Source organism: Manacus candei, unplaced genomic scaffold (assembly GCF_025592945.1).
Source record: "Manacus candei isolate 608988 ecotype Guabito, Panama unplaced genomic scaffold, ASM2559294v1 h1tg000072l, whole genome shotgun sequence".
Lineage (NCBI taxonomy): Eukaryota > Metazoa > Chordata > Aves > Passeriformes > Pipridae > Manacus > Manacus candei.
In genome coordinates this window covers 3932854-3960683 of record NW_026138120.1, presented here as the reverse complement: position 1 = coordinate 3960683, position 27830 = coordinate 3932854, and the positions used below count along the sequence as shown (strand labels likewise).

At 40.9% G+C, this 27830-nt stretch overlaps 2 protein-coding genes across 7 annotated transcripts in view; one reads left to right on the top strand and one right to left on the bottom strand.

Moving 5' to 3' along the window:
* Positions 1 to 1872: 1872 nt before the first annotated feature.
* Positions 1873 to 27830, top strand: part of OXNAD1 (oxidoreductase NAD binding domain containing 1) — a 32574-nt gene continuing 6616 nt past the window's right edge. For 3 of the 6 annotated variants that reach the window (XM_051808351.1, XM_051808350.1, XM_051808346.1), the window contains exons 1-5: positions 14855 to 14946; positions 18020 to 18074; positions 20266 to 20428; positions 20688 to 20751; positions 24314 to 24420. In XM_051808351.1, the coding sequence (XP_051664311.1) occupies positions 20298 to 20428; positions 20688 to 20751; positions 24314 to 24420 (302 nt within the window). In that variant the 5' untranslated portion in view covers positions 14855 to 14946; positions 18020 to 18074; positions 20266 to 20297. Of the gene's footprint in view, positions 2025 to 14854; positions 14956 to 15855; positions 15921 to 16303; positions 16737 to 18019; positions 18075 to 20265; positions 20429 to 20687; positions 20752 to 24313; positions 24421 to 27830 lie in introns of those variants that run through there. The other 3 variants (XM_051808347.1, XM_051808349.1, XM_051808348.1) reach the window with 3 other exon arrangements.
* Positions 12594 to 14872, bottom strand: LOC127480327 (diphthamide biosynthesis protein 3-like). The gene is made up of 3 exons (XM_051808367.1): positions 14740 to 14872; positions 14564 to 14638; positions 12594 to 14142 (listed from the first exon to the last, which is right to left on the bottom strand). Exons 1-3 carry the CDS (start codon positions 14845 to 14847, stop codon positions 14077 to 14079), a joined length of 249 nt encoding a protein of 82 aa, XP_051664327.1. The 5' UTR covers positions 14848 to 14872; the 3' UTR covers positions 12594 to 14076.

The window sequence follows — 27830 nt, the reverse complement described above, 5'->3', positions numbered from 1 at the left end:
AATATGCACACATACGAGCCCAGGAACAGAGCCTGGTGCTGATGTTAAGGAAGTAACTTCTAGTTTTACATAAACAATGAACGGTTTCAGCTCCAGCTGCTGCTTCTGAGTGTAGCCTGTGACAGAACTCTTAGGATTCTCTAGTGCCAAGAACAACTCTTAAATCAGCAATGAGAGGCAAGGGTGAAACAAAATAGGTCTTGACATTGGAAAATAACTTGATAAGCAAAATAAGAACCACAAGACTATAATTTGCTAATCACAAGAAGATGTCTGTCTTTTCTCAAAAATACACAATTTCGTACAGTTTCATTCAAGATGACACATAACATGATGCTCAGGCTTGGCAGATTGCGGTGATTCCATTTTGTGGAATTACCAAGGTTTCCAAGTTTGGTTTCAGTGTGGAACAAGACTCACCATTTCCTTTGCTTTCTGAAACAGAGCTGGAATGTCACACAGGCAGTGATCAGAGAGGTTCCCAGGCCAGGCTGCTCACGACAAGGTGCTGGGCTCTGCTTCCTTGTGACCCATCATAAGAAAGAACCTTTTCCTCTGGGATGTCTTGCTTTCAACAAGCTGGAAAATTTCAATAAAAAATTGTTTTGCTGGAATTTGCTTTGACAGCTCTAGCAAATGTGTTTATAACAATTACAAACTAGCAAAGACTGTTAACTAAGCAGAATGAGGAAAATCAATATTTGATTTTAAGAAGGAAAGAATAAGGTGGCAAATGGGAAAGGCTGAATTTAATTTCAATTCCCAATTTCGTTTTACAGCACTGTAGAACAACCCAACAACCCAATAACAATAGCCTTAGGTTTATGCTGCAAGTTCATAATGATATGCCAGGCAGGAAATGGTTTTCTCTAAATAATCATGCATTCAGGCCATTTGCTCTCTCTTTGCTCTACTTGGCACCTGGGGTGATTTTCATCTCTTCTGATCTACAAAAGTAATCTCTGGAGGGCAAAGGACAAAGCAGAAGGCTGGGGAAAAGGGCCCAGGACTGAGCCCTCAAAGCTGGAGGTAGCGGTCCTGCTGTTTAATATCTTGGCATTTGATTCACTCGGGGTGCCCCCCAGCATTTCACTGGTCAGGAAGATCCAGGCACCCTCAGAGGCTTCTTCCACACCTCAGCCCTCCCTGCCCTAACTTGGGTGGCCGGACAAATCACCTGAGCACGCCCAAGCGTAAGGGAAGCCTACCTCCCAGTCCTCCGGGAAGTGGCAGGAACACGTGAAAAACACTCTGGATGGGAAGCAGAGATCACCTTTTGGGTCGAACTCAGGTGGTGTAGCTGGGACAAGTGGCCACGTCCTCCCCGCATTCCAGGTTCTCCTGCAAGAGCCCCGGGAAAGCGGCCCCAGAACAGACCACGGGCCCACCCGCGGCCTGAGGCCGCTCCCGCCTCCCGGCCCCGCCCGGCCGGCCCTCAGCCGCGGGATGAGGATTCGGACCCCGCAGGGGCAGGGACAGCTGTAGGTCCCGGTCTCTTCCTCGTACGCGAAGTCCTCGATCTCCACCTCGTCATGGAACACCGACATAGAGGCGGGAAGCGGCGGGAGCCGGCACGGGGGGAAGGGCAGCGGCGGCTCCTGCCGGGACGCGGGGGGGAGGACGGAGCTCTCCGCCCTGGACGCGGCGGGGCCGGTGGGGACTCGGGGGATGTGAGAGAGGGATCGGGGGGATTCAGATCGGGATCAGGGTGAGGAAGGTCAGGGCAGGCGGTCGGAACGATCCATTGATTCCGAGTGAGGAGAGGAAGGAGCCACGGAAAAGTCAAAAAAGTAGCTCTCTTTGCTCCTCTGCGTGGAGCAAAGGAAGGAAGCGGGTATTTGGAGTGGCTATTCCTGTACCAGCTAGGGTTAGAAGGGAATAAAGGGAGAACATCCCACCTGACAGGAGCTTGGGAGACTGAAGCAGTGCACTCCATGGAGGGCAGGGAGTTGCCAAAGAGCTGGTTGGGTGGAGAAAGCCACAGGGGTGACAGATGGGGCAGAAGCTGTTCACATTGTGTAAAGGTGTGATTCACACTTGTCCGTGGTAGAGGAGAACCAGGGCTCATTAAAAGACATTGTGGAATTTATTAGTTCCAGAGTAAAAATTACAACTGACTTTATTCTCATCTTTGTGATTGGAAAGTGATTGATGACAATGTAAATGGAACAAGGATCTTGAACTACTGTTCAAGAGTCATTTCTTATTTATGAAAGAGTCTCAGTCTTAAAGTAGTCTGTATGAATAGGATCTTTCAGCTGTGACTATAAAATTAGGCTGCCATTTATTTTGTTTTCAGCATTATGTGTTGATACTGAACTTTGGGTTGGTTGGTTTTTTACATTTTCATTTGTAGAACTGAGCATATTTGCTTCCTAAAGTGGTAACAGTGAAAAGGAAGAGAATGAGGATGGCTCATTTAAATGACTGTCCACCTCAGCAGCAGAATTAAATCAAGTATGTAAAATAAACAGTCCAGAATCTCTGACTGGAATTAAAAGTTGTGCCACTTCTTTGACCAGCAGATGTTGCTGCATTTATTAGCAATTAGTTGCAGAAAGGGTTTTGAAAGTTGTGAGTTGATAAAAAAAAAAATCTTTATTCTCAGTCCTAGGCCTTTGAAGCAAAGTGTCAGACTTTATGTGGTTCATTTGGATGTTGTAGTGATTTAATTAAAGTCACAGCCATTGGCATAAATGGCTTACATAAGAGTGTCCACTTTCAAACATCCTTCATGTTTACATTGAATTAGTTAATGTGATAGAGTGAAAAGCATGAAAACATGAATCAAAAATCAAGAAGCCTTATAAAAAAGGTGTATATGGATATGCTGTCTGAAAGACTCCAAATCCTAAACTGACCTCATGAATTTGAGAAACTCAATGTTTTTCAAGCACTCTGGTTTTACATACAATGTGCCAAGGTATAGGAATGTGACTTCTAATCTTCTGGGTCCAAATCTGATGCCGTTCCTCCAGTCTGTCTAGCACTAACCCATGCTGTCACCCAGCCCACTGGGGGTTCCGCTGACCTGACACTCAGGTCCACCTTGTGTGACTGTTCTAGTGCCAAATAAGTGGTTATGTTGTGTCTCTGTTTTTAGGAACTCTAGAGGCAGAAAAAAAAAAGATATTTGTAGAGAAGGTCATCTTGGAAAGCTCTTAACAGGAAAGCAAGACATGAAATACCAGTATGGGCATGAACTCCAGCAAGTAAGGAATGAATGCCAAAATGCCATTTCTTTAATTAACATTCTGGATTTTCTCCAGGAAGAGTTATCTCATCTCCTTCCTCTTTACATACAGCATATTGCAAAAAGAATAAACTGAAATGGACCACTCAATATGTGGAGGGAATTATGCTGTTGTGCTAACCAAGGAGAATTATGGTACACTGATTTAAAAAATAAGGTCCACTTTTTTTCCTCCAGCACCTCAAAAAACATTCTGCTATTCTTCTGAACACAAGTTATCCAAATCTAGGACTGCTACTGCCTAACTCAGTGAAAGACTACAGTCTGCCAGGAAAATACCCAAGACATAAAATGCATTTATAGCTACTGGTGATTGTTATTTTATGCCTGTCAGTAATTTTTTTAGCAAAAAGCTATCCTCAGTTATTGATATTTCATTATGGGGTTTCAAGGTGACTCTGTAGGTGACAGGTATAGATAGCCCCTAATTTTCTGCTTCCCAGTAGGAATACCAATGAACATTGGAAATGTATTGCAGATCATGGAATGCTGTCCCTCCAGATAATTCTCATTTTGACCCTTGACAACAAAAACCTGTTGTTTTTTGTCTACACCCATCAGCCAGATCATTCCAGCTGTGCCAGTACCATTAAAACACCCCACTCCTTGTGGATCTAGTTCTGCCAGGCCAGCAATTTCTCCCTCTGAACTGAGGGAATATTAAGCTGCAAAAAGGGCAAGAGTAATTTATACCTACTCCTTTACTAGGTCTCATCAGTGTAATTCTATTATTAAAAATGTTTAAAACATTCCTGCAAAATAAATAGTAAAGTGAATAAAACCCCTACACGAGGACAAAGTCTACATCCAGCAAGAACGTATCCTTTTTTTCTTGGTTTTGGCAATGGAAAGACAGTCCTAATGGAGAACACAGGAGAGCAAATAACAGCAGAATGGACAAGATGGAGGAAGTAATTTCTCAGACAGTGAGAATGTGCAGGTGGTCATTTGTTCTACTGAGACTAAGGTTACTCTTTTGTGGCTGGACATGTCAGAATTATGCACAAATCTATAACTGAGGTTTCATCGTTGCCCTGTTTAAGAGGCTCATCTCAGTTTTCTGGTTGCTTTCTGCTGGACTGGCAATAATGAAAAAATGATGGAATTTCTAGGAGCAAAATAACTGTATTTTGGAATTGTCATTTCTTGGCAGTCATGAGCAATGAATTACAATAAGCTACATCAGGGGCGAAATGCCGGAAAGAGTCTGCTCAGTAAAGATCTGGAAAGTGCAAAAATGAGCAAAAATAAACAGTATTTCACATTGATAAAACACATTTGACGGGCTTAAAATACGATGGTCAGCTCAGCAAGAAAGTTGAAATTAAAACTGAGTAGTTTCAGATTTTCTGAAAAGGATGTTTCTTAACAGTCTGTGTGTCTCCAGTCGTGGATGTAGCTCTTCAAATCTCACTAAGGCATTTTGCTCCCAAGTTAGTGTTGGATTGCTGGTCAGGAGCACCAAGAGCATCTGTAACACAGTAGGGGTGTGTCCGGGTGCATCCAATCAAGGGGACAACAACCTGACCTCAAGCAGCAAGTTATGGGAACAGAGGCTGGTTCTAATCAGGTATCTTACATCTGGAAGGTATTGTTATAGAGATTGTGCAGCTGCTGAATAAAGTAAGTGAATAGAAAGGATCCAACAGTAATGTTGGATAAATTTGACTCATTACTCACTGAATGAACATCCCCCGAAAAATTAAGTTTTGGAGGAACCAAAACTACTCAGAAGTTGGTGTCAAGTGCCAGCCTGTGTGGCGGCATTGTGCAGGGTGAGAAATACTCTGAGACTTCATACTGACTTCTTCAGAGTGAAATGAATCATTCCATAAATGCCAAAATGCTTCAATTGACACTCTGGGACCAAACTGATTTTTATGAATTTAAAACTGCTTCCCCTATTTTTCAGTTCAGAAATAGATAAAAAATAAACAAAAGCCATATCTGACCAAGAGCAGCCACAGAATGTGTGTTGGGGCATTTCAGTTATGGCTCTGGAGAGGACAATGTCACACTCAGAAATCAGGGGTTTTTCCTGTGTGTCTGCCTCACCTTGAGCCTTAACAGCCTCAGATGTGAACAACACCAAAATGCACCTGCTCAGTTTGGTTTTTTGGCTGACATAGTGAAGCAGCAATCAGACTGAGGCTGAAACATTTATGAGAGAGAGTCATGAAGGGCAGAAAACCCAGAAATGTATTATTTACTGGACATGTCCTTTATTCCCTGTTCATGGGTAATTCATTCAAATTCTGTCCTTCTGTTGGGTGGATATGAAGTAACATCCTCGAAGCAACCTGTGTTACTCCAGATTTACGTGGCTGTGCTGGATGGCAGGTTCTGCCTTGGAGCAGTTTATGTTAGCCATGTCTCACAGAGTGCTCTGTGCCTAGGGCTCAGAATATTCCCAGCCAGTTTAATCTTCACAAGCTGCCCTTGCAAGGCAAGCTGCAAATGTGTTTACAGATCTAGCACGATAATTTCTTACCCTCGAGTTGATTAACCTGTCAGAAAGGAATCTGTTTCTTCAGACCTCTACTTTTGCAGGTGTTCCTGGTATAAAGTGCCTCAACAGTACAATAATGAACTAGACAAAATGTGCAGACGCTTTATTTGGCATGGAAAGAACCCAAGGACACAGCCCTGCTACGGTTGCAAAAATAAAAAACGAGTGTGGGGAACTTGGCTTTCCTCAGTGGAAACTCAACATTTGGGTGGCCTCGCTGCAGCCTGTGTGGGGCTGGCAGTCACTGTCTCTGAATGAAGAGGCTGACTTAACCTGGATCTCTATCAAATCCTCCCTCCGTGAGACCGTGCACTTGGCAGAGGTACTGACAGAAATTCTCCGGCTGAGAAAGTGCAATCAAATCCTGTTAGGCATAATATCTTGAGAAGGGAGTCTATTAGTTTAAAATACTGGGAAAGTTTGACTGTGGTTGTTTGGCATTTTCCCTGGTTGCTGATTTATTTGAATTCTCCTTCAGTTATAAAAACCCCAGATCTGAAAAAAGGATCAAGGAAAACAAACGAAATAAAAGATTTGCAAGGATCAGAGTGTTTTGTAGGGGCCAGATTAAATTCTTCCAGTGTGTGCCTTCTATACATCACCCCTCACTTGTGTATGCACAGGAGATAACCACGCAACTCTAACTGCTAGGCTACTTGCTACGTTTACCGAGTGAGCAATAAATTCTGACGTTAGTGCCTGAAAAAAATAGTTGGAGTAGAAGGAAAATCCTTCCTCTCATAAGCAGGAGGAGGTGGGCCCTGAATCAGTGCATCCCCCCCAGCTGCCCCACTACCATGGGCTCAGTGCGTACAGGAGAAATCCACATAGGAAAGGCTTAGGTACCAGCCCTCTCTGCTGCTCCCCCTTGCTTCCACAGCAAAATCCTGTCTCTAGACTGCTCAGCAGCTTGCGGCGGAGGTGTCGGGGCCACAGAAGCATATTCTGATGCCCAAGGCAGGCTGCCAGCTTGGTGTGCCATCACCAGCTCTCCCCGGGCCTTATGTCAAGGGATATTAAAAATACAACCTCGGTCCCAGTTGAAAGCAATGCTTGAACTTCATGACCTGTCCCTGGCAGGGAGCATGTTTCACTGCTTGCCATGTCCTTTTCATAGTCTTACAAGGGATAGGACTTCTAACTGCCCCACTGTGCACCATCCTGGGGTTTGGGAATTTTGATGTGTGTCTCACGAAGAAACACCTGACTCCACAGCTTTTACTTGCCCAAGGAAAGCTCATAGGCTCAGACCTCAAGCTGCTTGTGAAGCCTGTCAAAACCCATTTGTCTAGATCGCAGCAGCAAATATCACAGTTAAGGCTAAAAGGCACTTCTATGCCAAGCTCATTCTAGGTCACTAACTTCCTAAGGGTATTCTTCCAAGAAATAGCTTTATCTTGAGTAGTTCTGCAAGAGGAGAGAGACTGTGAGTTACAGTTAACCCCTTCTTCACAAGGAAAAGCAAGAATTCTTCAGTCTATCACATTTATCACTCATTATTTATTCAGGCTAAGACTTCCCCCCCAGGGCTAATATTAGAAAATAAAGTTATAAGTAAATAGTAGATTTGCATGAAATAAAATATTCTTTGCTCTTTCAAAAAGGACACTATTGTATTTGTGCATCTTGGGTAGTATCCCTGCTTCTTTTAGAAAAGTAAATATAATTATTCTTAGAAAAGTAAATATATTGTATTCAAAATTAAAAAAAATCCCACATTGAAACAGTCCACCAACTCCAATAAAAGGCTTCACTGCCTGGAAAAGTCAGATACCTATCAGGAAAGGCACTGTAGCAAAGACAAGGAAATACAAGAGGCACACAGATACAGCTTTGAAGAAAGAGATGAAGCCATGTAAAAAGTGCAATATGGCTAATTAAAACTAACATGGAAGGGAAGTAACAAATTACAAAACTAAACAAATAAAGCCAGTTAAATAATGAAAGGAGTGGAGATAAACCAGTCTGGGACAGTCCTACCAAAATGCATGGAGTTTGCACACCTTCATCAGCTGCTGTTAGAAGGCTGTGGTAGAGTGACTACTGGGAGGGACTAGCAGAAAAACTACCTGAGCCAATGGTCACCTTGTCTTCTAAAAGTTATCTGGGAGCTTTTAGAGCATGAGCAAGAGAGAGGAGGTGAAAGACATGGTTATTCTGAGGCTTAGATTCTAAAAAGTTATTCCCTTAATTAAACAAAAGTTTTAAGATAATGTCAGCCTAGTGCTCAGCAAGTGTCAAAAAAACACATTGTGTTAAGAATTTTTGCAAAATGGAGAGCAGAATAGAGAACAAATATCTCTATGCCAACGTGTGTGATGCACCTGTGTCCAGAATTGTGCACAGTTCTTATCTCCCTCTCAAAAATGGTGTAGGAAAGCTGGGCAAGGTTCAGAGAGGGCAACAGTGACAACTGCAGGTATGGAACAGCTCCTGTGTGGAATGTGCCTGACTAGACAAGGACTTTTAGAGGCTGGAAGAGAAAAAAAAGTAAGAAAAAAAAATCTTAACAGTCATCAGTAGGCTAGAGGTGAGAGCACAAAACTGTCTTTTCCTATATAAAAGGCATCTTCAAAATAACTACAGGGCAATGGGTTCAAAACAAACAGAAAGAGATATGTCTCTTCACAAAGCACACTTAACTCAGGTAATTCCTTTCCAGGGGATGCAGTGGATTTTGAGATGTGGATTCAAAAAGTGATTAGACAAATTCATGGAAATATCTTATTTATTTATGCTATTAAATACAAATGCATCAGTCTCAAGAAGTTCACAACTTTCAAATTGTGTGGAGGGTGTACTAAGGAAGTGCCCCCAAATGCTTGGCCTGGTCATTATTAGACTTTTCCTTAGCTTCTGGGCAGTGCTGGGGATGGGATGGGACCAAGGAGACCCTTGGTCTACCCTGGGACAGCCAGTTCTGCTCTGATGCACTTACCTGTTTTGCTGCCACAGTTCAGCTCAGCCTCCAGGACAGAAGCTTCTGCTGCTGGCTCTGAAATGGCCCTCTGACAAGTGGTTTGTCTGTATCACTGCCTCTGGACTGTTTACACACCTAAATTCAAAGTCTGGTTCTACTTAAGGGATGTACACCAGAATCCATCAGTGTGGGAACACCTGTGCAGTGCACTGGGGGTCACAGAAGCCTCTGCATAATATAGGAAGCCAAATATGTTCTACCAAAATGAGAGAAAAGGTAGGATAATGTAGGGTTCATATTTTATCTACTGTTTTCTGTATTTAATTAAAAGAAATATTAATCTTAAAATCTGTCACAAGCTATAACATCAGTTCTAGTCTCTGTTATAGAGTGATAAAAATGATAAATTTGTGCTGCAGTCTCACTATTGCCTAAAAATAAATACCTTAAGATGGTATTGCATTGCATAGGTACACAATTTTCATGGAAACAAGCAGCAACAGGGCTATGATCAAACATGCAGAAACAAAAACTGTTAAGCAGGTATCTCTTTCAATGTATTTGAAAAAAAAAAAACCACAAGCCCTCCCTTGAAAAATGTAATTTTTTCCTATGGAGTGTGAAATAGTCATTCTTCCTAAGATTATACCAGAAAGTCATCTTTTGTGTAAATACCACAGGACTACCTACAAAAAGATCATGCTCAGAAACATTGCAGCTATTTAGTGTTCTGGTGGATGGGAATCTTTTACTTGAAGTAATGAATGTGTCAAAAAGTTGTCCTCCAACTTGTCCAGAAGGACAACTGAGACCAAGGTAAAACCATTTGCCATGGAGCACAAAGGTCCTGAAGAGGGCACTGAAGAAGTGACTTAAAGAATCAGTGTATTGCCAGCTCCTGTTGATTTTACCTTGAGTCTTGTAATAATGCAACAGCTTCAGCATTCAAACAACAATATAAGGACCTTGGTTTTGACTTAAAAATAAAAGATGACGACCCCTGGACAGGGCAGCTCTGCTCTGACCTTCGTGCACCACCTTGCCTTTGGAGCGAGCTTCTCTTGGCTGGCTGTGCTCAGTGACAGGGTAAATGCCATGGCAATCATTTTCCACGTGACAGGAAGCCTGTGCTAGGCTGGTGAGCTGCCAAGAATTTTGGAGAGATGACATGGTATGCAAACAGATTGCAATGGTGACAGGAAGGGGTGGGAAGGAGTGATGACAGGTTGCTTGAGGTTTTACCCTTTTGGTTAGTTTCTTTTGACCCCCTTCCTCCCTGACCACAGGTGACACTGGGACAACTGTTTTCCAGCTTGGCACAGCTTCTGTCAGTTGTTGCCTCTCTCACTCAACATGTTTGACCAGTTTCAGGGCTGATGACTCCAGCATCTTCACAGGATCCTTTGGATCCTCTCTGTCTCCTCCATGCCATGGCTACTATGGAGAGACATTAAGAAATTAGCATTTTAAGTTACCATGAAGTAGATTCAGAGCAATGCACATGGAACTGTGCTAGGAGAAAATTCATGGCAAACATTAACTAGTGCACTAAATATCTTGATAAATCCTATTTGTAAAAACATTTCAAGAAGTTTTCAGTGTAACAAACACCTATCCCTACAGTTAGCTTGATCTGAGCATTACTTTGGAATAGAGGTGATGGAAATGGAATATGCAGAAACTGCTTGTCTTAGTGACAATACAGAGTTGTCAGATCACTTTCTTAACTGAAATTTTGCCTGTTTACTTGAAATTATTCAGTATGTGCTTCTTGGTAGATAGACTTGGTAATCTGTGTAATGATCTTTAGTTAACTGATCTTCTGCAAGGAACGTCCTTTTTTTCTGACTAGTGCTGAGAATAAAAATTAAAAAACATGATGGAGGGAAGAAATGTCACAGTATTTACATAAGGGTCCTCTAGGGCATTATGACTTCCCCAACATATAGATGATGAAACAAGTGCAACAGCAAAATTAGTGGCCTAATGACCCCAGCTCTTGAAGGTCCAGGGTCTGTGTCACAGACTTCCAGAACAGCTATTTAAAGCTAATCATGTATGCCACTGATATAGTGGCACAATCAGCCAAAAGTATGCGACCTTCTCAGTGAGTCTCTTTGAAATGCAAACAAGAATCTGACAGCTCAGAGAAGCCAAGCCTCTTTAGTTTAATGAAGAGCAAATTTTCTTCCATTTCTTCCCATAAAACTGTGGCGACGGAGTGTATTGCTTGTTTTCAGTATTACACAGGAGTTTGGAGGTGTTTACAGTGTGAGCAATTTCAGAGCTTGAACATCTAAAATTGACCATAAGTTGTTCCACTCTCTCTGGTCTCTCAGAAGTATGAGTTACTGCATTAACATTCACGTGATGCTGCTTTCACTGCACTGGACTCCTCTGTGCAGAGCCAAGGACCTAATCAAACACATAATCAATCAATCTGCTTGTCAGATACAAACAGCAAACAAAAGACTTTTGTGTCCTACACAATTGCCTTTTCAGAAGAAAAGTGAGCCACTGGTTTCAAAGATCATGTAATACACAAGTAATGCATGAGAGGCCAGAGCCCGTGGTGCTGTGAGGAAACCTTGTGACCGAATTCCTGACAAGGGACATTTCTGATGGGTTACTCACACTGCCCTGACTGGTGTCCTGGAATTATACAGTATGAAAGAATATTTTAAAAGATGACTGCAATCACTGGAGTGAAAAGCTTCTCACAAGTTAACAAAAGACAGAAGTGGGCAGTTCTTTGGCTTTAGCATCACTGAGCTCTCATGAAGAATGAACTCATGCTACAGAACTCCTCTCTGCACAGCAGAAAGGAAAGCAACAAAACAGCTCAAGTTTTTAAACATCTCTTTCAGATTCAAAAAACACAACAAAAAGAGAGATACATGACACCCATTCCTGTTTTGCCTCTTTTTTGGGGGGGACAGCAACTACTGCCTTGAGACCTCCAAGACGCTGTAATGAAACAGAGTTGAAAGCAATTTATGTGGGCAAATGTGGCCACATCCTTTTCTAACAGCCACACCACCTTACTGTTGTTATGCTGCAAAAAAACCTCCAGAAAAGCAACCATAATCTTTGATATATACACTATGTCATCAAGTAATTTTAATGTGCCTATAAATTGCATTCTGCAACTTGGATCCTATTCACACCTGGTAAGAAACCTTAAGCACAAACTTAAACCAGTCCCAACTGATTTAATGAACTAATTAATTTTGCTAAAATTACTGTTAAAAAAGCCATTACCAGTATTTTAGATGAGTGGGAAATTCAATTGATAAGCACTTTTTACAACCATGTAGGAATTTAACCATATGGAGTACAAATAATTCTCTACAAAAGTTTCATAGGTCTTTTTAACAGGGCCTGACCTTCAATATAAAATGAAATCTGGTCAATGATTTCTGCAAAATCTATGCACCTTTAGAGAAGCTACACTTGGCCATTTATTTTGATACATTACATTCCCTGGTCTTGCATTTGAAAGTTGTTCTACTTCCTTTTAGACACAGAATCATAGAATGTGCTGAATTGGAAGGGACCCATCAGGATCCTCGAGTCCACTCCTGGGCCTGCACAGGACACCCCAAGAATCACACCATGTGCCTGAGGGCATTGTCCAAACACTTTCTGAACTCAAGACAGTTCTATTTTATGTAGAACACTTGTGGAAAAATCCTGAAGATATTTATGCAGTAGAAATTTGAACAGGGCCTTAAGTAGGGTTTCTGTAAGTTTGCTTTACAGCATCTACTGATAGACTGAAACAATTTTTATTAACTAATCTGAAGAAATCCCAGTGTCATTACCAGAGCAGCAGCAGCAACTCAAGACCTGTGGAAATCATCATGGCTGGTGCAGAAACAGAATAAGCAATAGCCCATTATAACCACTGCTGGAGTCTTAAACATCTTTATTTAAATAGTCAAAATAAATATTTGATAAGATAGAGCTAACCAAAGTACCACATCTGTTTGGTTTTGTTTCTTTAAAGCGCAGCTATCAAAGTAACATGAGTGCCACCTCCTGGTTTAGGCATGGAAACACTCTGGGTTGTGCTTATTGCATTCAAAACTTCCAACTGAAAGGTACAGTTTTTCTTTTTTTTATTTTTTCCTTTTTTTTAAGTAGTTAAAATGTTTATCTTTAACATTCACAGAATGTTGTAAGAACAAAAACAGCTAAATGCAAGGATCCAGTAACACCTGCTGATCTTTAGTGCCTAGAGCAAACTAACTATATAAATGTTTCACAAGTATTTTTCCTCAAATTTAACTTCATAGATGTCAAATCCTACTAAAACACAGGAATGACCATAATTTTAAGTAAATATTTAAGTGCAGTGGCTTGTAATACAAGAAGTAGTCTTGGACTCCATGTGAAGTATGTTCTCCCAACTCTTTTCTACCCTAAAAAATGCCTTCTTAAGTGAAATGTGTGCATCTCTTATCCAGGAGGTGACAGAACCCAACAGAAGGCAGCTGAGAAATTCAGCAAATGTACTACAAATGGCACAAAGAGCTGCAGCCCATTTTATATCTGCTGCAACAGTCAAATCACAAAACTGTTGAGAAAACAGGAGTAAATTACAACTTGCACATTACTAGCTGTGCAGGAGTAAAAGGTTTGACTCCTTTTGTTTCATTTCACACAACACCCACAAAAGGGCATCACTATTATGTCAGAGCCATTTGGTAACAGCTACCAAAGATGTTTCAAAGCAACTTTGGAAGTAATTTAAGAAACAGATCTGCCCAAATTCATGTGTTGCCCCCACTGCAGATATAAAGACAACTACACTTTCCTCATGCCTGCAGTAGTAAAGACAATTTACCAACACTGAGTAAACACTGGCTCTGGGTCTCTTATTTTCTCTCCATATTCAGTATGGGCTGGAAGTACATGAGCCCAAATCCTGGGAGATGCTGCACCATGTCAATTCTGTATGGCATCATGTCCTATGGACTCCTAAATTTTGTCCCCCAGCATTTCAGCTGGCATTTAAGCCATTTCACCCACACCAAGCCTGTTTATCTCCACAGGCTAAGAAGCCACTGATAGACTAAATGTTACAATTTCACAAACTCTGCGCTCCTCTTCTGTATATTGACTTGCTGTAAATTAGGATCAGAACCCTCAAGTCTTCGGGAACACACATAGCAACTTATATATATTTTTTAAATGTATAACCCTTTGGAACAAAACCCATTCATGTGTTTGATGTCCCAGCAAATTCTTATTCACGTTAAGAAGACGGACACTTATTGCACTTGTATCCCACAGCAGCAAGCACTTCCAGGAGGAGGACCTCGTCTCTTTCCAAAGTCGCCATCCCCATACTTTCTCACTCTAAAGCAGCAACAGTCCATGATGGATTTATCAGCACTTAACCAACTCCTTGTTTGGCAAAGGTTCTGCAACGACTTCATCACGCATGAACTGCTCCTAAAAACAGCAAGTAGGGTTTTAGTTGATTTACATTATTTCTGGATCTCCTCTCTGGCAAAAAACCAGCAGATACCCCGGCTGAAAAACCGAGTGATTTTAACTGGTATGAATCTGTCCCCCCAAACCTGAATGCCATAAGCTGCCAGGCTGTCGACAAGGCTGCTGGAGTCAGTCACAGGCAGCTCTTCACCTCACTGAGATCTTTCTGTCCGTGTCCCTCTCCACGCCCACCCAGCCACGTGCGTTTTAAAGCCCAAACACGGCAGCAGGAGACCAGAAAAATAAGAGCTGGTGTAGAAGATCTAGTCCTAGATCCGCGATTTTTAAACGCCGCTCCTGCGCTTCCCGTTTATGGCGACGAACCGGGACTCGGAGGGACCCGGCTGGAGCCGCGCCCTGCGGCCCTGCCCGCACCCACCTGGTCGTAAATGACGCGCAGGATCAGGGAGCAGCTGGGACAGGTGGCCACGTCCTCCCCGTTCTCCAGGTCCTCCTGCAAAAGCCCCGGGAAAGCGGTCACGGCCCCGCCGCCTGCCCGGCCGATGGGCAGTATGGCGCTGCCCTCCTCCCCGCCCCTGCCCGGCCGCCCCTCACCCGAGTGATAAGGAACCGGTCCCCGCAGGGGCACGGGTAGCTGTAGGTCTCGGTCTCCTCGTCGTACTCGAAGTCCTCGATCTCCACCTCGTCGTGGAACACCGACATGGCGGCGGGAAGCGGCGGGAGCCGGGACGGGGCGGAAGGGAAGAGGCGGTGCCTGAGGGGGCACGCGGGCGGAGCCTCCCGTCATGTGATGCGGCGCCGGTAGGGGCGGTGGGCAGCGGGGTCGGGGGTGCTCGGGATCGGAGGGAGGGATCGGCTGGGGAGGGGGTGGAGAGGCGAGGGAGAGCCGGGAGGCGGAGGCTCAGCGCACTCGAGTACCGCCGGCTCGCTCTTGCTCTGGCGGGAGCCCCGCACGCCGGTCGGAAGCGGTGGCCGGGCCGCCCCCTGCGGCCAATGGCGCTGCCGCCTCCAGCCCTGACCTCCTGCCTGGCGATCCCGAGCGGCTGCGGGGGGACGGACGAGGACTGCCGCGACCTTGTCCTTCTCCGTGTCCTTGTCCTTCCCCTGCCCCTTGTCCTCCTCTGCCTCTTGTCCTTGCCCTTGGCCGCCTCAGTGCCGCCCAGCCTTAGCCGGGCACGGGCTGCCCAGCGCCCCCTGCGCTCACCGTGCGCTCCTCAGTCCGGGGAAAAGGGGGAAAACATTACTTTGGCTGGTGACTTTTGCAGGAGGTACTACTGTTTGTACCTCTTACCGAGAGATAGTTTCTGGTAAAAGATTTCCTTATCCTGCTTGCTTAAGTACCCTTGATGCCCCCTCAACACTCTCTTGCATTAACTTACACAGTAATTTGCTCTTCAGTGTGGTATGGGTAGAGCTGAAAGTAATTCTCCCTTCAGATAGTAATGTAGGATTGAAAGAAAGAAGAGATGTGGTCATAGATCTAAAGCAATACTAACTAACCCAGGGCCAGTGGGTCAGAGGAGAAGGAGAATGAATGATTGATTATAAGTGAGGAGAAGAAGGAGTCCTATAACAGTCATAAAAGTAGCACTTGTTTCTCTCCATGGAGCAAAGGAAGTGTAAAAATGGATATAAAATATCTAAAGAGGGGGTATCAAGAGGATGGAGCCAGGTTCCTTTCAGTGGTGCCAGCCACTAGGACATGAGGCAATGGGCAGAAGCTGATGCACAAGAAGTTCCACCTGAACATGAGGAAGAACTTCTTTACTGTGCAGGTGGCTCAACACTGGAACAGGTTGCCCAGAGAGATTGTGGAGTCTCCCTCATTGGAGATATTCAAGAACCATCTGGACACAATCCTGTGCCATGTGCTCTAGGATGACCCTGCTTGAGCAGGGAGGTTGGACCAGATGACCCGCTGTGGTCCCTTCCAACCTCACCCACTCAGTGATTTTGTGAAGTAAGGGGGTATTTGGAGTGACTATTCCTGTACCAGCTAGGGTAAGAAGGGAATAAAGGGAGAACATCCCACCTGACAGGAGCTTGGGAGACTGAAGCAGTGCACTCCATGGAGGGCAGGGAGTTGCCAAAGAGCTGGTTGAGTGGAGAAAGCCACAGGGGTGACAGATGGGGCAGAAGCTGTTCACACTGTGTAAAGGTGTGATTCACACCTGTCTGTGGTAGAGGAGAACCAGGGCTCATTAAAAGACATTTTGGAATTTATTAGTTCCAGAGTAAAAATGACAACTGACTTTATTGTCATCTTTGTGATTGGAAAGTGATTGATGACAATGTAGATGGAACAAGGATCTTGAACTACTGTTCAAGAGTCATTTCTTATTTATGAAAGAGTCTCAGTCTTAAAGTAGTCTGTATGAATAGGATCTTTCAGCTGTGACTATAAAATTAGGCTGCCATTTATTTTGTTTTCAGTATTATGTGTTGATACTGAACTTTGGGTTGGTTGGTTTTTTACATTTTCATTTGTAGAACTGAGCATATTTGCTTCCTAAAGTGGTAACAGTGAAAAGGAAGAGAATGAGGATGGCTCATTTAAATGACTGTCCACCTCAGCAGCAGAATTAAACCAAGTACGTAAAATAAACAGTCCAGAATCTCTGATTGGAATTAAAAGTTGTGCCACTTCTTTGACCAGCAGATGTTGCTGCATTTATTAGCAATTAATTGCAGAAAGCGTTTTGAAAGTTGTGAGTTGATAAAAAAATCTTTATTCTCAGTCCTAGGCCTCTGAAGCAAAGTGTCAGACTATATGTGGTTCATTTGGATGTTGTAGTGATTTAATTAAAGTCACAGCCATTGGCATAAACAGCTTACATAAGTGTCCACTTTTAAACATCCTTCGTGTTTACATTGAATTAGTTAATGTAGTAGAGTGAAAAGCATGAAAACATGAATCCAAAACCAAGAAGCCTAAAAAAAAGCAGACTTGTATATGGATATGCTGTCTGAAAGACTCCAAATCCTAAACTGACCTCATGAATTTGAGAAACTTAATGATTTTTCAGCACTCTGGCTTTGCATACAGCATGCCAAGGTAGAGGAACGGGACTCTTCATTAGATGTGTACTTTGTTGTGCTAAAATATTTTAAGATTGTTAATACTTTTGTTATCAATAACTTTTACGCATTTGCATGTAGAAAGTGCTAAAGTGTTTTGTTTAAAAACTTAAGTACACCTTAAGTCCTCTGTAATGGGGTGAAAAAAAATTTTTGAGTAATTTTGTTTACTGGTGGTAGATGACTTTTAAATAATTCCATTTTTAAAAGTTGCCAGCTGCTGTGGAATTAAATGATGAAAAGCTGTTAAAAATTATGGACAGTTAAAAACTGCAGGAAGTATTTCTTATGCTTGAAAGTGGGCATTTTGAGTAGTGACTTTTGAGAAACGCATTCCATTTCTGAGCGGCCTAATTAAAGGAAGCTCTGCCTCCATATGTACAAGATTACAAACAGGACAAATTACTAAGTGACCAGCCAATACAGTTGTTAGTGAAAGCCTAGAGAGTATAGGCCTGATTAACTGAACAAGCTGGATTGTTGCCATTTCAAAGGATTCAAAATGAAAAACATTTTGAAAATAAATTACATGCCTTAAAAGAATGCAGAAGAAGAGATTTTAATGGAAATAAAATATTAATGCTTTAAAGAAGCAATGGACTGCATTGCAGAAATAATACAGTTTGATGGGTGATGATAATATGATAGAGAATTATGCTAATCCATTTTAGGAAAAACAAAGGCCTATAAGGTATGAGAAATATCTCTTGGCTCTCTGATTTGCATGTTGTAAATGAAATGTGGTTCTGCCTTTCTTTGGGTGTTGACCATGTCTGTTTATCTTTCTGTGTCACAGCTCCGTTTGAGTGCCCAGTTTTGAATCTTCACACCATGTTTCCACTGTAGTGCATGTAAGTGTCCTCCACTTGCTTAACTATGTAGAGATGTGTTATATAGGGTACATGGAAGTGTGAGGGATTAATGTGCTTTTAAATAAACCTGTGAACAAACAGGCTTAATTAAAGTTTGTGAAATTGTCCAATAGAAAGGGAATGCACAGTCAGTGTTTGATCTTCTTTCATATATTGTTTGAACATTTAAAATCAAAGATATGTTGGCTGGAAGGCACTTCTGAGGGTCATCTAGTCAAATCTGCTTGGAGCAGGACAGTTGTTCACACTGGGTTAAGCCAATCCCAGGTAAGTCTTTTGTAAGACCTTTGTAAGTCTTTAAGTTAACAAGGTTTCTGCTTTCCAGTCCTTCAGTTTCTCAGTGCCGCTTTGAAGTGAAGCTCTACTATTCAGGATGTCAACCATCCCTCTAACACAGCATCATCCACAAGTTTGCTGATCATAGAATGGCCTGGAAGGGACCTCAAAGACCAACCCCTCTGCCATGGACAGGGACACCTGCTGTGTCATCATCCAAGTTGTTGATAGATTTATTGGCCTGTGTCAGCCCCAATAACAATGCCAGGGTACTCTTATTACTATTGTTAGCCAACAACTGAAGCAACTTGAAGCCATGAATTCTGTCTGCCCAGACAGTTTTCAAACACTCCAACAGTCCATCTGGCCTCGTCTTACTAACATGCAATGGGAGGTGGTGTCAGGAGCCACAGGTCAATCAAGATGTGTTGTGTCCTGTCCCCATGGTTGCATGACCAGACATTTATTTCATCATGGTAGCTGTTCAGATTTATCAAACATAATTTACCGTTGGTAAATCTGTGTCCAGTATTCCTGATTACTTTCTTAGCTTGCACAGAGCTAACAGGACAAGCTCTAAGCATTTTTCCAGAGACTGAGATGGTGCCGACTGGACATAAGCACTCCTTCTAGCCTCTCTTAAAAATGACCATGTGTTAGTCTGTTTCTAGTCTGTTTGTAGACTTTGTGTGGTAAATGTTTTTCATAGATAATACACAATTGCCTGACAAGCATGTCAGCTGTGTCTCTTAGCAACCTTGAGTGTAACCCATCTGGCTCTGTGCATCTGAATACATCCAGCTTCTTTCAGCAGTTGTTGGCCCTACTCCTGCTTATGCCTATCCTTCCCAAACACCACTGGTACAAGCAGAGGTCGGTGTGCAAGCAAGCTTTGCCTGTGAAGACTGGGGCAAAAGCAGTGTTGTGCACTTCAGCCTTTTCTATATCATCTATGACAAGCTCATCTTCCCCTTGTGAGAGACTGAAATGTTAATGACTCAAACAATCGGCCATTCTCAAAAACAGTGAGTGCTTTGCTTAGGCCAAAGTTTGCACCCCCCAGCCCAAGGGGAGGAGGAGAGGTTTAGGCTTGTGGTGGTGAAACTTCTGATCTGCATAAGAACAGGCCAGGTGCAGAAGGGATTAGTATCCACCCTGGAGGATGACCATGACAAACCAACCTTTGTTTAACAACAAACTGGGTTTTGAGCCAAGTAAGGGGAAAGGCTGATGAAAAGCAGATCCTGTAGAGGCAAGATAATGCTTTTTATCATGCCAATTTCCTCCCTTACACAACTGGCTCAGGTGTAAAAATCCTTCCCCCCGGGGGGGAGATATCATAACATTCACATGTAAGCCTGAAGATATTCATCACTTCTCAAGGGGCATAACTGGCTCAACTACACTGATTTGAGAGGCAGCTGTCAAGTCTTCTCTCTTAGAAGGTATCGCTCTTTATATAAGTATCACCTATATACTTTCTTAAGTGATACTTTTATGCTGATGTATTTCTATAGATAATAACCAAAACGGGTACATACTTACTTTCCATTGCAACCAAGTTATTGTACAATAAACCTGCCGTATATCTGTGTACAAACACTGGTCATTCAGTGTCATTTCACTCCAATCCATCCCAAGGGATCTATTAACAAGAGCGTCAGTTATCTGGCTTCAGGGGCAGATCATAACACCCCTTCACTGGATTGATGCACATTTTCACTTCTTTATGATACTTCCATACTTCTAGAATTCCCTCTCATTATCCTGTATGTCTGTTGCTAGTTTTAGCTCCAGCTGACCTTTGGCCTTTTTGTTTTGAAGGAAAATAAAAGGTGAAAACAAGCCATGTCAAGCAGTGTTTCATTTAACAAATATTTGTGATTTTTTTCAGGAGCCTGTGATTCTGAAGAGTGCCCAGTCGTCATGGCTCATACTACTGTTTATGTGGGTTACACTGTTCCTCAGTTACTGAAAGGTGCTAGCAGAATTTTTCCTTCTCATTCTGCATTGGGAGTGTTGAGGCACTCTTCTTTTTATTACTGCACAGTGAACGGGTAGGTTATCCACTTTCTTTTTTCTTTTGAGACAGTACTATGGTAACACTGCCAAAATCAAGCTGACAAAGTGCTACAGACCTATAAATACTTAATTTAACTCCCAATTATATATTTATATTTAATTCTTATTTAGATTTATGTCATCTGTAGTCTGGATTACACTGGTAAATTGTTATGTTAATAGAAATTCGTATCAGTAAGGGACAGTAGCACAGCTGTCAGAATGACAATTATCTTTGTTTGCTTTTTGTTGCAGCACAATAAAATCAAAAAGGAAAATGGATCATCTAGAGAGGACAGCAAATAATTTTCGCCAGGAGGTTAGTGTTGTGTTCTTTAGGATGCAAGTAATTTTTTTTTTTTGCTGTGAAGGTAATTGTACTGGATAATCACGTTTGATTCTTAGGCTCTGTTTTCCGTACTGCTGGAGTCTGTCATACTTCTTGTAATTTTTCATACTTGATGTTGTTGTAAAATTAGCATATTTTGTACTCAATGGGTGAAATGTAATGAGTTATGAAAATTGTCGATGATGTGATGCTATTTATTTTATGTTGGACAAGAAATTTAATAGAATTCTGGTCAAGTATGAATTATAATAAGTAACGAAAGCACATGGATACCCATCACCTCTACACAGAATTCTCAAATTTTTATGGATTTCTATAATTCTCATCCAGATTTGAGATTAAAAAATGTGGAAAATGTCCTTTTATAGCACGGGAGGTAAGAAAAAATATAGACATTTTGAAAGGAGAGCTGATAGTTGTAAAAAGGATCTTCATTTGTATCTATTTCAATTCACAAATACAAGGGTGATAAAGCATTTTCTCCATCAAAATACAGAAATGCTTATTCTGGATCTCAGTTTTGAGCAGTAAGCATTCTTTTTCATAATGTTCAGAGGTGAACATACTCTTGTACTTCATATAGATATGTCCTTTCTATATTAGGCTGAAGTAGATGTTTTGAAGTTTTTAATACTGGGAGAATAAATATTACTTCAGTTCTCAAAAATATTTGACTAGTGAAAAAAATCCGCATTTTTCTTAGCCCTTTCAGGAGTTAAGGCACTTTTTTGACTGAAAAATCCCATCTTTAATGCTCAGGAGTTGGGAAAGGGTGTCCACTTTTTCTCCATTGTTTAATTAGGTTCTCTCAGTCTTGAGTAGCTATTTGTGATGAGCCAGCCTTGCATGAACCACCCAGCAGGACAAACACACCACACAGATGTCAGCATGTGTATGTGTATATAATTACATGCTTCTCTGCTAGGTTTTTCCCTAACTTTAGCTGAGAATAAGTCACAGGCCAAGTGAATTCTCCCCAAAAGGAAGCCAGGTGGAGGGGATATGTAGGTCACTCCCAAACCAGACGATTTAGCACTTGTGACATGGGCTGTAGATGGATGAGACAAATGCAGCCTTGCTCTGCCAGAGCTGTCGGGGAGTGAGCCAGCTTTAGGAACCATGTGTCTCACAACTGTGCCTCAGCTACTCACACCTAATGCCAGCTCTCACTTGAGTACAGTGTAGCATTCCCTGTGGACGTACAGCTGCTCAGGTGGATCCGGTTTATCCAAGAAAATGAGTGTAGAGACAGGCACAGAGAGATGCACGTTCTCGTTTGCTTCTGACGTGAAAAAAATTATGGCATTTTTGAGTTTTGCAATCATGATTTAGTTATCTTGGATATTTCTGATTGCTTGGCTTGCTTACTTTTTCTGCTCAATGTGGGTAGCTAGATAATATGTGGAAAATGGATCCTTATGAGGTATTGGAAGCTCTGGTGTGGTGCAGGGAACTGTAAGGCCTGAGGAAGAGAAGGAAGCCGTGTGGGATAGTTGAAAGAGCAAGGCTCAATTCTTGCTACTGCACATTCTCTGCATATCAGAGGATTATACTGTTTCTTTTTTTAATGCTTAATTTATTCTTTGTTACTTTATTTCTGACCACTTTAAAATCAGTTTATTTTAAATCCTCGGCTTGGTTTCAAATTCCATGTAATCAGCAGTTGGCTTCCCGCAGTCAATATTGCCTTATTTGGCTATTTCAGTCCTGTAAAAGATGAAAGAATCATAAATCTGTGTTGCATTAGTGTGAATGCTACAGAACATTGCCTGTTGAAGAGTGATAATGTGAAGGACCAGGATAAGAAAATGTGCCTAATGCTTTCTTGAAATACAGCTGCAAAATCTGGAGTCCTGTGTCCTCTCCCTCTCTCTGCAGCCTGCTCTGGGCCAGTTGGATACTCTTGTAATAGTCCAAAATAATAATCACTCTGATGTAAATTTAATTTTTGAAATAACTTTATACTGATTAAGAATTAAATTTCCAGTGCTCTGTCTGCTCTCTCAGCCAAATAACAAATTAGGGAGTGTACTGAAGACTAAAGAAGGGAATGAAGAAGATCTAAACCTAATGTCCATTTCCTGCATTTAAAGTTTCTCAATCAGAACAACCATTTAAGTCATGTATCTGACATCTCTCTCATTAACTTAAACTGACTGTCTTCCCCATTTAATACTGTCTGCCAAAGTGGAACAGAAATCTATGCTACTTCATTTTAAATTAGCAAATGTCCTGCTGTTTAATGGGACAGGGGACGTGTTCAGATGTTACTTTATGAATAAATTAATTTCCTGCCATGTGTTTTAAATTACAGCATAGTTGCTTAAAATTTATTTATTTTTTTTTAATCTGTTTGATCTTACACAAATGAGAAATGATAAAGTTGTGATGGTATTGTGAGTATTTCCTACTGTGGTAAGTGACATCAGCGTCTTTTAACAGAGTGAAATCTGTGTATCACCCTGTGTAGAAAATATTTAGGGCATTGCTTTCTTTGTGGAGGAAAAAGGTTAATAATTATAACTCAAAAATAATTATAACTCAAAAATATAAAAAGGAAGGGCAGGGAGGGGATGAAAATCCATGTTGTACTGCTGGTCGTCAAAGAGTTTAAGTGGGGTGCTCGTCCTCAATGGCCCTGTGGCAAAATCTGCTTTTCATTTTTCATCTTTTTTTTTTTTAATAAGTATTTAAAAGTGGTATCAACCATGGCTCTGGCATCCCCTCCCGCATGATTGCCAAGCAAAAACTCCTCTGTTAACCAGCAATAAAAACCTTGTGTCGTAGTTAACCCATGTTCATAAATAAAATATGTGGTCAAATGGGGAGGTATAAATGCAGGAACACAAGGCTTACTGGTTTTCTTGCATTGATGCACTAATACATATGTTTCAGCAATGCATTTAATTACTTAAATAAAACTAGATGCAACTCCAGAATTCTCCCTTTTACTTCAGTTGCAGCTGATCTTTAACAAATATCCTTTGTCAGTCTTTATATCAGAAATCTTTTTACTTTGTTGCTGGAAGATGCAGGAGTGTGTGTCTTGTATAGATGTGTAAAGAACCTGAAAAGGGATAAGTAGCAATCACTTCTCTTTATAGTTAAGCTTTCAACTGAAAGTGAGTTTGTATATAATCTTAGAATAAATCTGACAAAAGTGACAGACATGATGGACTGTAAGTACAAAAATATTTCTCCATTCAATGACTTATGTGAGTGAATCATAGAATCAAAAAATGATTTGGATTTGAAGGAACCTTAAAGACCAGCAAATTCCAATCCTCCTGCCATAGGCGGGGATGCCACTCACTAGATGAGGTTGTTCAGGGCCCCCCCCAACCTGGCCTTGAACACTTCCAGGGATGGAATCCACTTCTGGTTTTCTATGCCAGTGAAAAAACATTAGTGCTGTAGGTAATGAAATGCTGCAGGGAACATGGAAGGGATAGATATTTCATGCACAACTTCTTGAGTACTTTTGCTGCAAATGATATCTACGTACCACAATGGCTTATTTTCCTTTTGCCAGGTAATTACACAAGCCAAAGTGTGTGGAATCACCAATGAATCGGAGACAGTCAAAAGACTTCGTTTGGCTATTGCAAATAAGGATTTTACGTTCAAAGCAGGACAATGGTAAGATCTTTCAGTATTTGTGGGAGAAATTACTAGGAGAAGTCTACTACAGCAACGTGTTAAAAGGCCTCTCTGGTCCTTGAACCTTGGAAAAAAATTGTTAGTTTATATAATACCATGTTTTCTTATTGGTTGCCCTGTCAAATAGCTGATATTTGCCATAATTTTTAAATAGTCATTATAAAATATGTAATACTACTAATAAAAGGGCAGAAATGGATGTTCTTTAAATGTTCAGTTTGATTGTTTTGATGTTTTCCTCTGGTTTATGTATATTACACTGTTTCTTCAAGAGTACTTTAAAGTTCCATGCACTTTATTCTGCAAACTGTCTTTGCTGTCTTTATTTACTAGTTACCTTTACAGTGGAGCTGAGACTGCTGCTTTGCAAGTTACTTAGTTTTGGTTTATAATTAAATTAGAGTTCCTTGCTAAGTTTTATTTTTTCCCCTTGAGGTTTCTTTAATTCTGAAAATTAAGCCAGTTAGGTTGGATTAATAATATAGAAAGGCAAATTTGAAAATAAAAAACTTGAATTATTAAGCCTTTGAAACAATTAGCTGTTTGTTTAAGCAATTTTACAGGTGTTCTTTTTTTTTCCAAGGAAGTAGTGAATATTCACGTTTGTCATTCTTCCTTGTTAAAATTACTCTCACTCTGTCACTTTTTTTTCCTCTTAGAAATTAATTTAAAACTATGAGTAGTTGCTTTTGGCAATGGACATTTAAATGTTTTTAAACTTTTTATTGGTTTAGGCCATCTGAAAGTGGTTTTGCTGGAATCAAAGTATAGCTGCTAGGGTATTAACAGCATATGTTACTCATGGAGTGTTAATATGCTGGCTTTTAAATTTAGAACCAGAACACAAGATGTTGATTGCAGTAATTTGTTTGTGAAGTAATTTGCTGCAGTTTTTGCACATGTGCAGTGACTCATATTAAATTCTTGCTTGCCAGTACTTGGAAAGAGCATTTACCCTTCAAAAATGTTTTTGAAATTATCATGCTGAAAACTGAAAGCTTTAATTATAATTACTCTTCTTCATTTTCTTCTTCCTTGAAAGTATTCTAATGCTATTGTAAGGTACACAACAACTTTTCTGTACTTGTAGCTATAAACTGTGGTTGCATTTTTTGATGAGCAGTACAAAATACCAGACCACAATTTCCTGAACAAAAAAGGCTAACTTGTTAGGATTTGCTATAGTAAGATGTCACAGCCAAAGATTGTCACTAAAATGTTTAAATTTTCTGAAAGTGTTCTAACTATTGAGATTTTTAGAAGCAAAAGTGAATTTGTTTTGCAAGCACGCTGGCAGATACTGGTCTTTATCTGACTACAAATAATGATGAAGAGACTTGTTGCTGTTACCCATTTTGATTTACTAAAACATGCATTGAGGTATATGCATGTTACAAAGCTGCTTCTTCAAAGTGTTTGTGGTTTTAATGTTTCTAATCTCCTCCTTCCAGCAATCAGTAATTATTGTTCATTTCTTAAGGATTTGGCTTAGCTAGCCTTTAAAAGGAGGGAAATGCAAAACCACTCTCAGATCTCTGGTTTACATCTTTTTTGCCCCTCCTTGTTGTGGGTTTATATGTAAGGGTTTTCCTTCTTTTTTCCCCTTCAGCTACTCTTTTCCCTTAAGCTGTCACAGGTAGCATTTCTTAAGGAGCCCTCTTATCCTTCCTAACGTGGCTAAGACAGACAAGCCATCAGAAATACGAGCTTGTCCACTATCATACAGTATACTGTGCCCTACAATCTCACAATTATGTAGCTGGGAAAGAACTACTAATATGGAAAGAAATTTACATCTGCATTAGTATTTTAGAAAGGTAAAAACTATGTTTGATTGAGGTTTTGCAGCAATGTTTGGTTTTGTGTGTGTGTTTCCCCACTGGGCACAGATTGACTTGAATGTAAATTGTTACTTTACAGCACAAATTCTTATTTTTTCGTTAATGTAAGTAGTAAGATTGTTTTCCACCAGAGGGAGGTAAAGAGCTTCAGTAGCATCGTTGGATGTTCTTTGCTCTGATAAATGCTGCATTATAACAGTTGTCCTTTCTAATTTCTTGGAGCCTGACTGCCAGGAAAGCTGGGCCCCATGGGGCAGTGGGGCTGCAGAAGCTGAGGACAGTGAATTGAACCTTCTCAACGTTTTTGGTTGTTAACCTTTCTTTTGCAGTCTGATACCTTTATACACCATCAAGTTTATTAGCATAAAGTTAAAAATTATATCACTGTTGTATATTTCACACTTTGTGCATTCTGAGAGAGAGAGGATGTTGTTCTTCAAAGGGTGAAGCTGTGCGGGGAGATATTTTTTGTTTAAAGTCGTGAACTATTCAAAGTGCTTCTCTCTTCCCTCAAGCAATTGTGATCTCTGTAAAGGATACAGCTTTGCTCTTTAAAGAAGATATCTGTGCTGTGGAAGCCAGTCTGTATTTCTTGTTGCATCCTCATTTAACAAATACTGAGCCAGCCTAACCCAGGCTTGAATTGAATAACGATTCTATAGTACTTGGCATTGCAGTGTGGTTGTTTGTTAAAGGGAGCAGAAGAACTAGTTATAAACATTACGTTTATTTTGAAATACAGGGATTTTGTTATGTGCTGTAGAAAACAAAAGTATTTACGATTTATGGAACACAGAGGAGTTCAAATGATGGATCATAAAACAACTTCTAATTTTTTTCTGATAGCTAACTATTTGGAATACCCAAGCCTTACTTTTATGAGAATGAATTATAGTTCATATGTAGTAATGGCTTACCTTCCATATTGTCTAGTGTCTAGTGTTACAGAAGCTTAGTCATATGTTACCTTCTAATGTGTAGAAACCCAGGCGTGGTTCACTTTTAACTTTAAAAAACCCAAACAAACACAAAACCTGAAAAAGCAGGAATTTATTCCAGTTCAATTTCCTAACCTAGAAAGTGATATCTGCCACCAGAGGGAGCTGCAGTTCTGCTGCCAGTAACCGACTTTTCCCATGAGAAATTTTTTACACACTGTTGGTTCTACTGTTTCATCTTCCCAGGAACAGAAAGTGTTTAATCTAAAGTAATTTTCCTAAAATTAGAATCCCAATCTTCTTATGTTTTAAAATTGAAGAGCCCATCAAAGGGACCAAAAAGAGTGGAATTTAAGCCACTCTATCAGACCATATTGTGTTTTTGTTGTAATACGCAAATAATTTATTTAAAACACTAAGAATTCTAGTCTGTTGTAAGATGTGACATCTAACGCTAAACCCAGTCCGGTTTTAAAACCTTCTCGTTTAAAAAACATGATGACTTGTTTCTAGATGAAATTAGTTCTAAGGAAATGGCATTATGCAAGATTAACTCCTTTTCTGGAAAAGTTATGTTACGGAAATGAAGATGTTGTAAAGGAAAGATAAC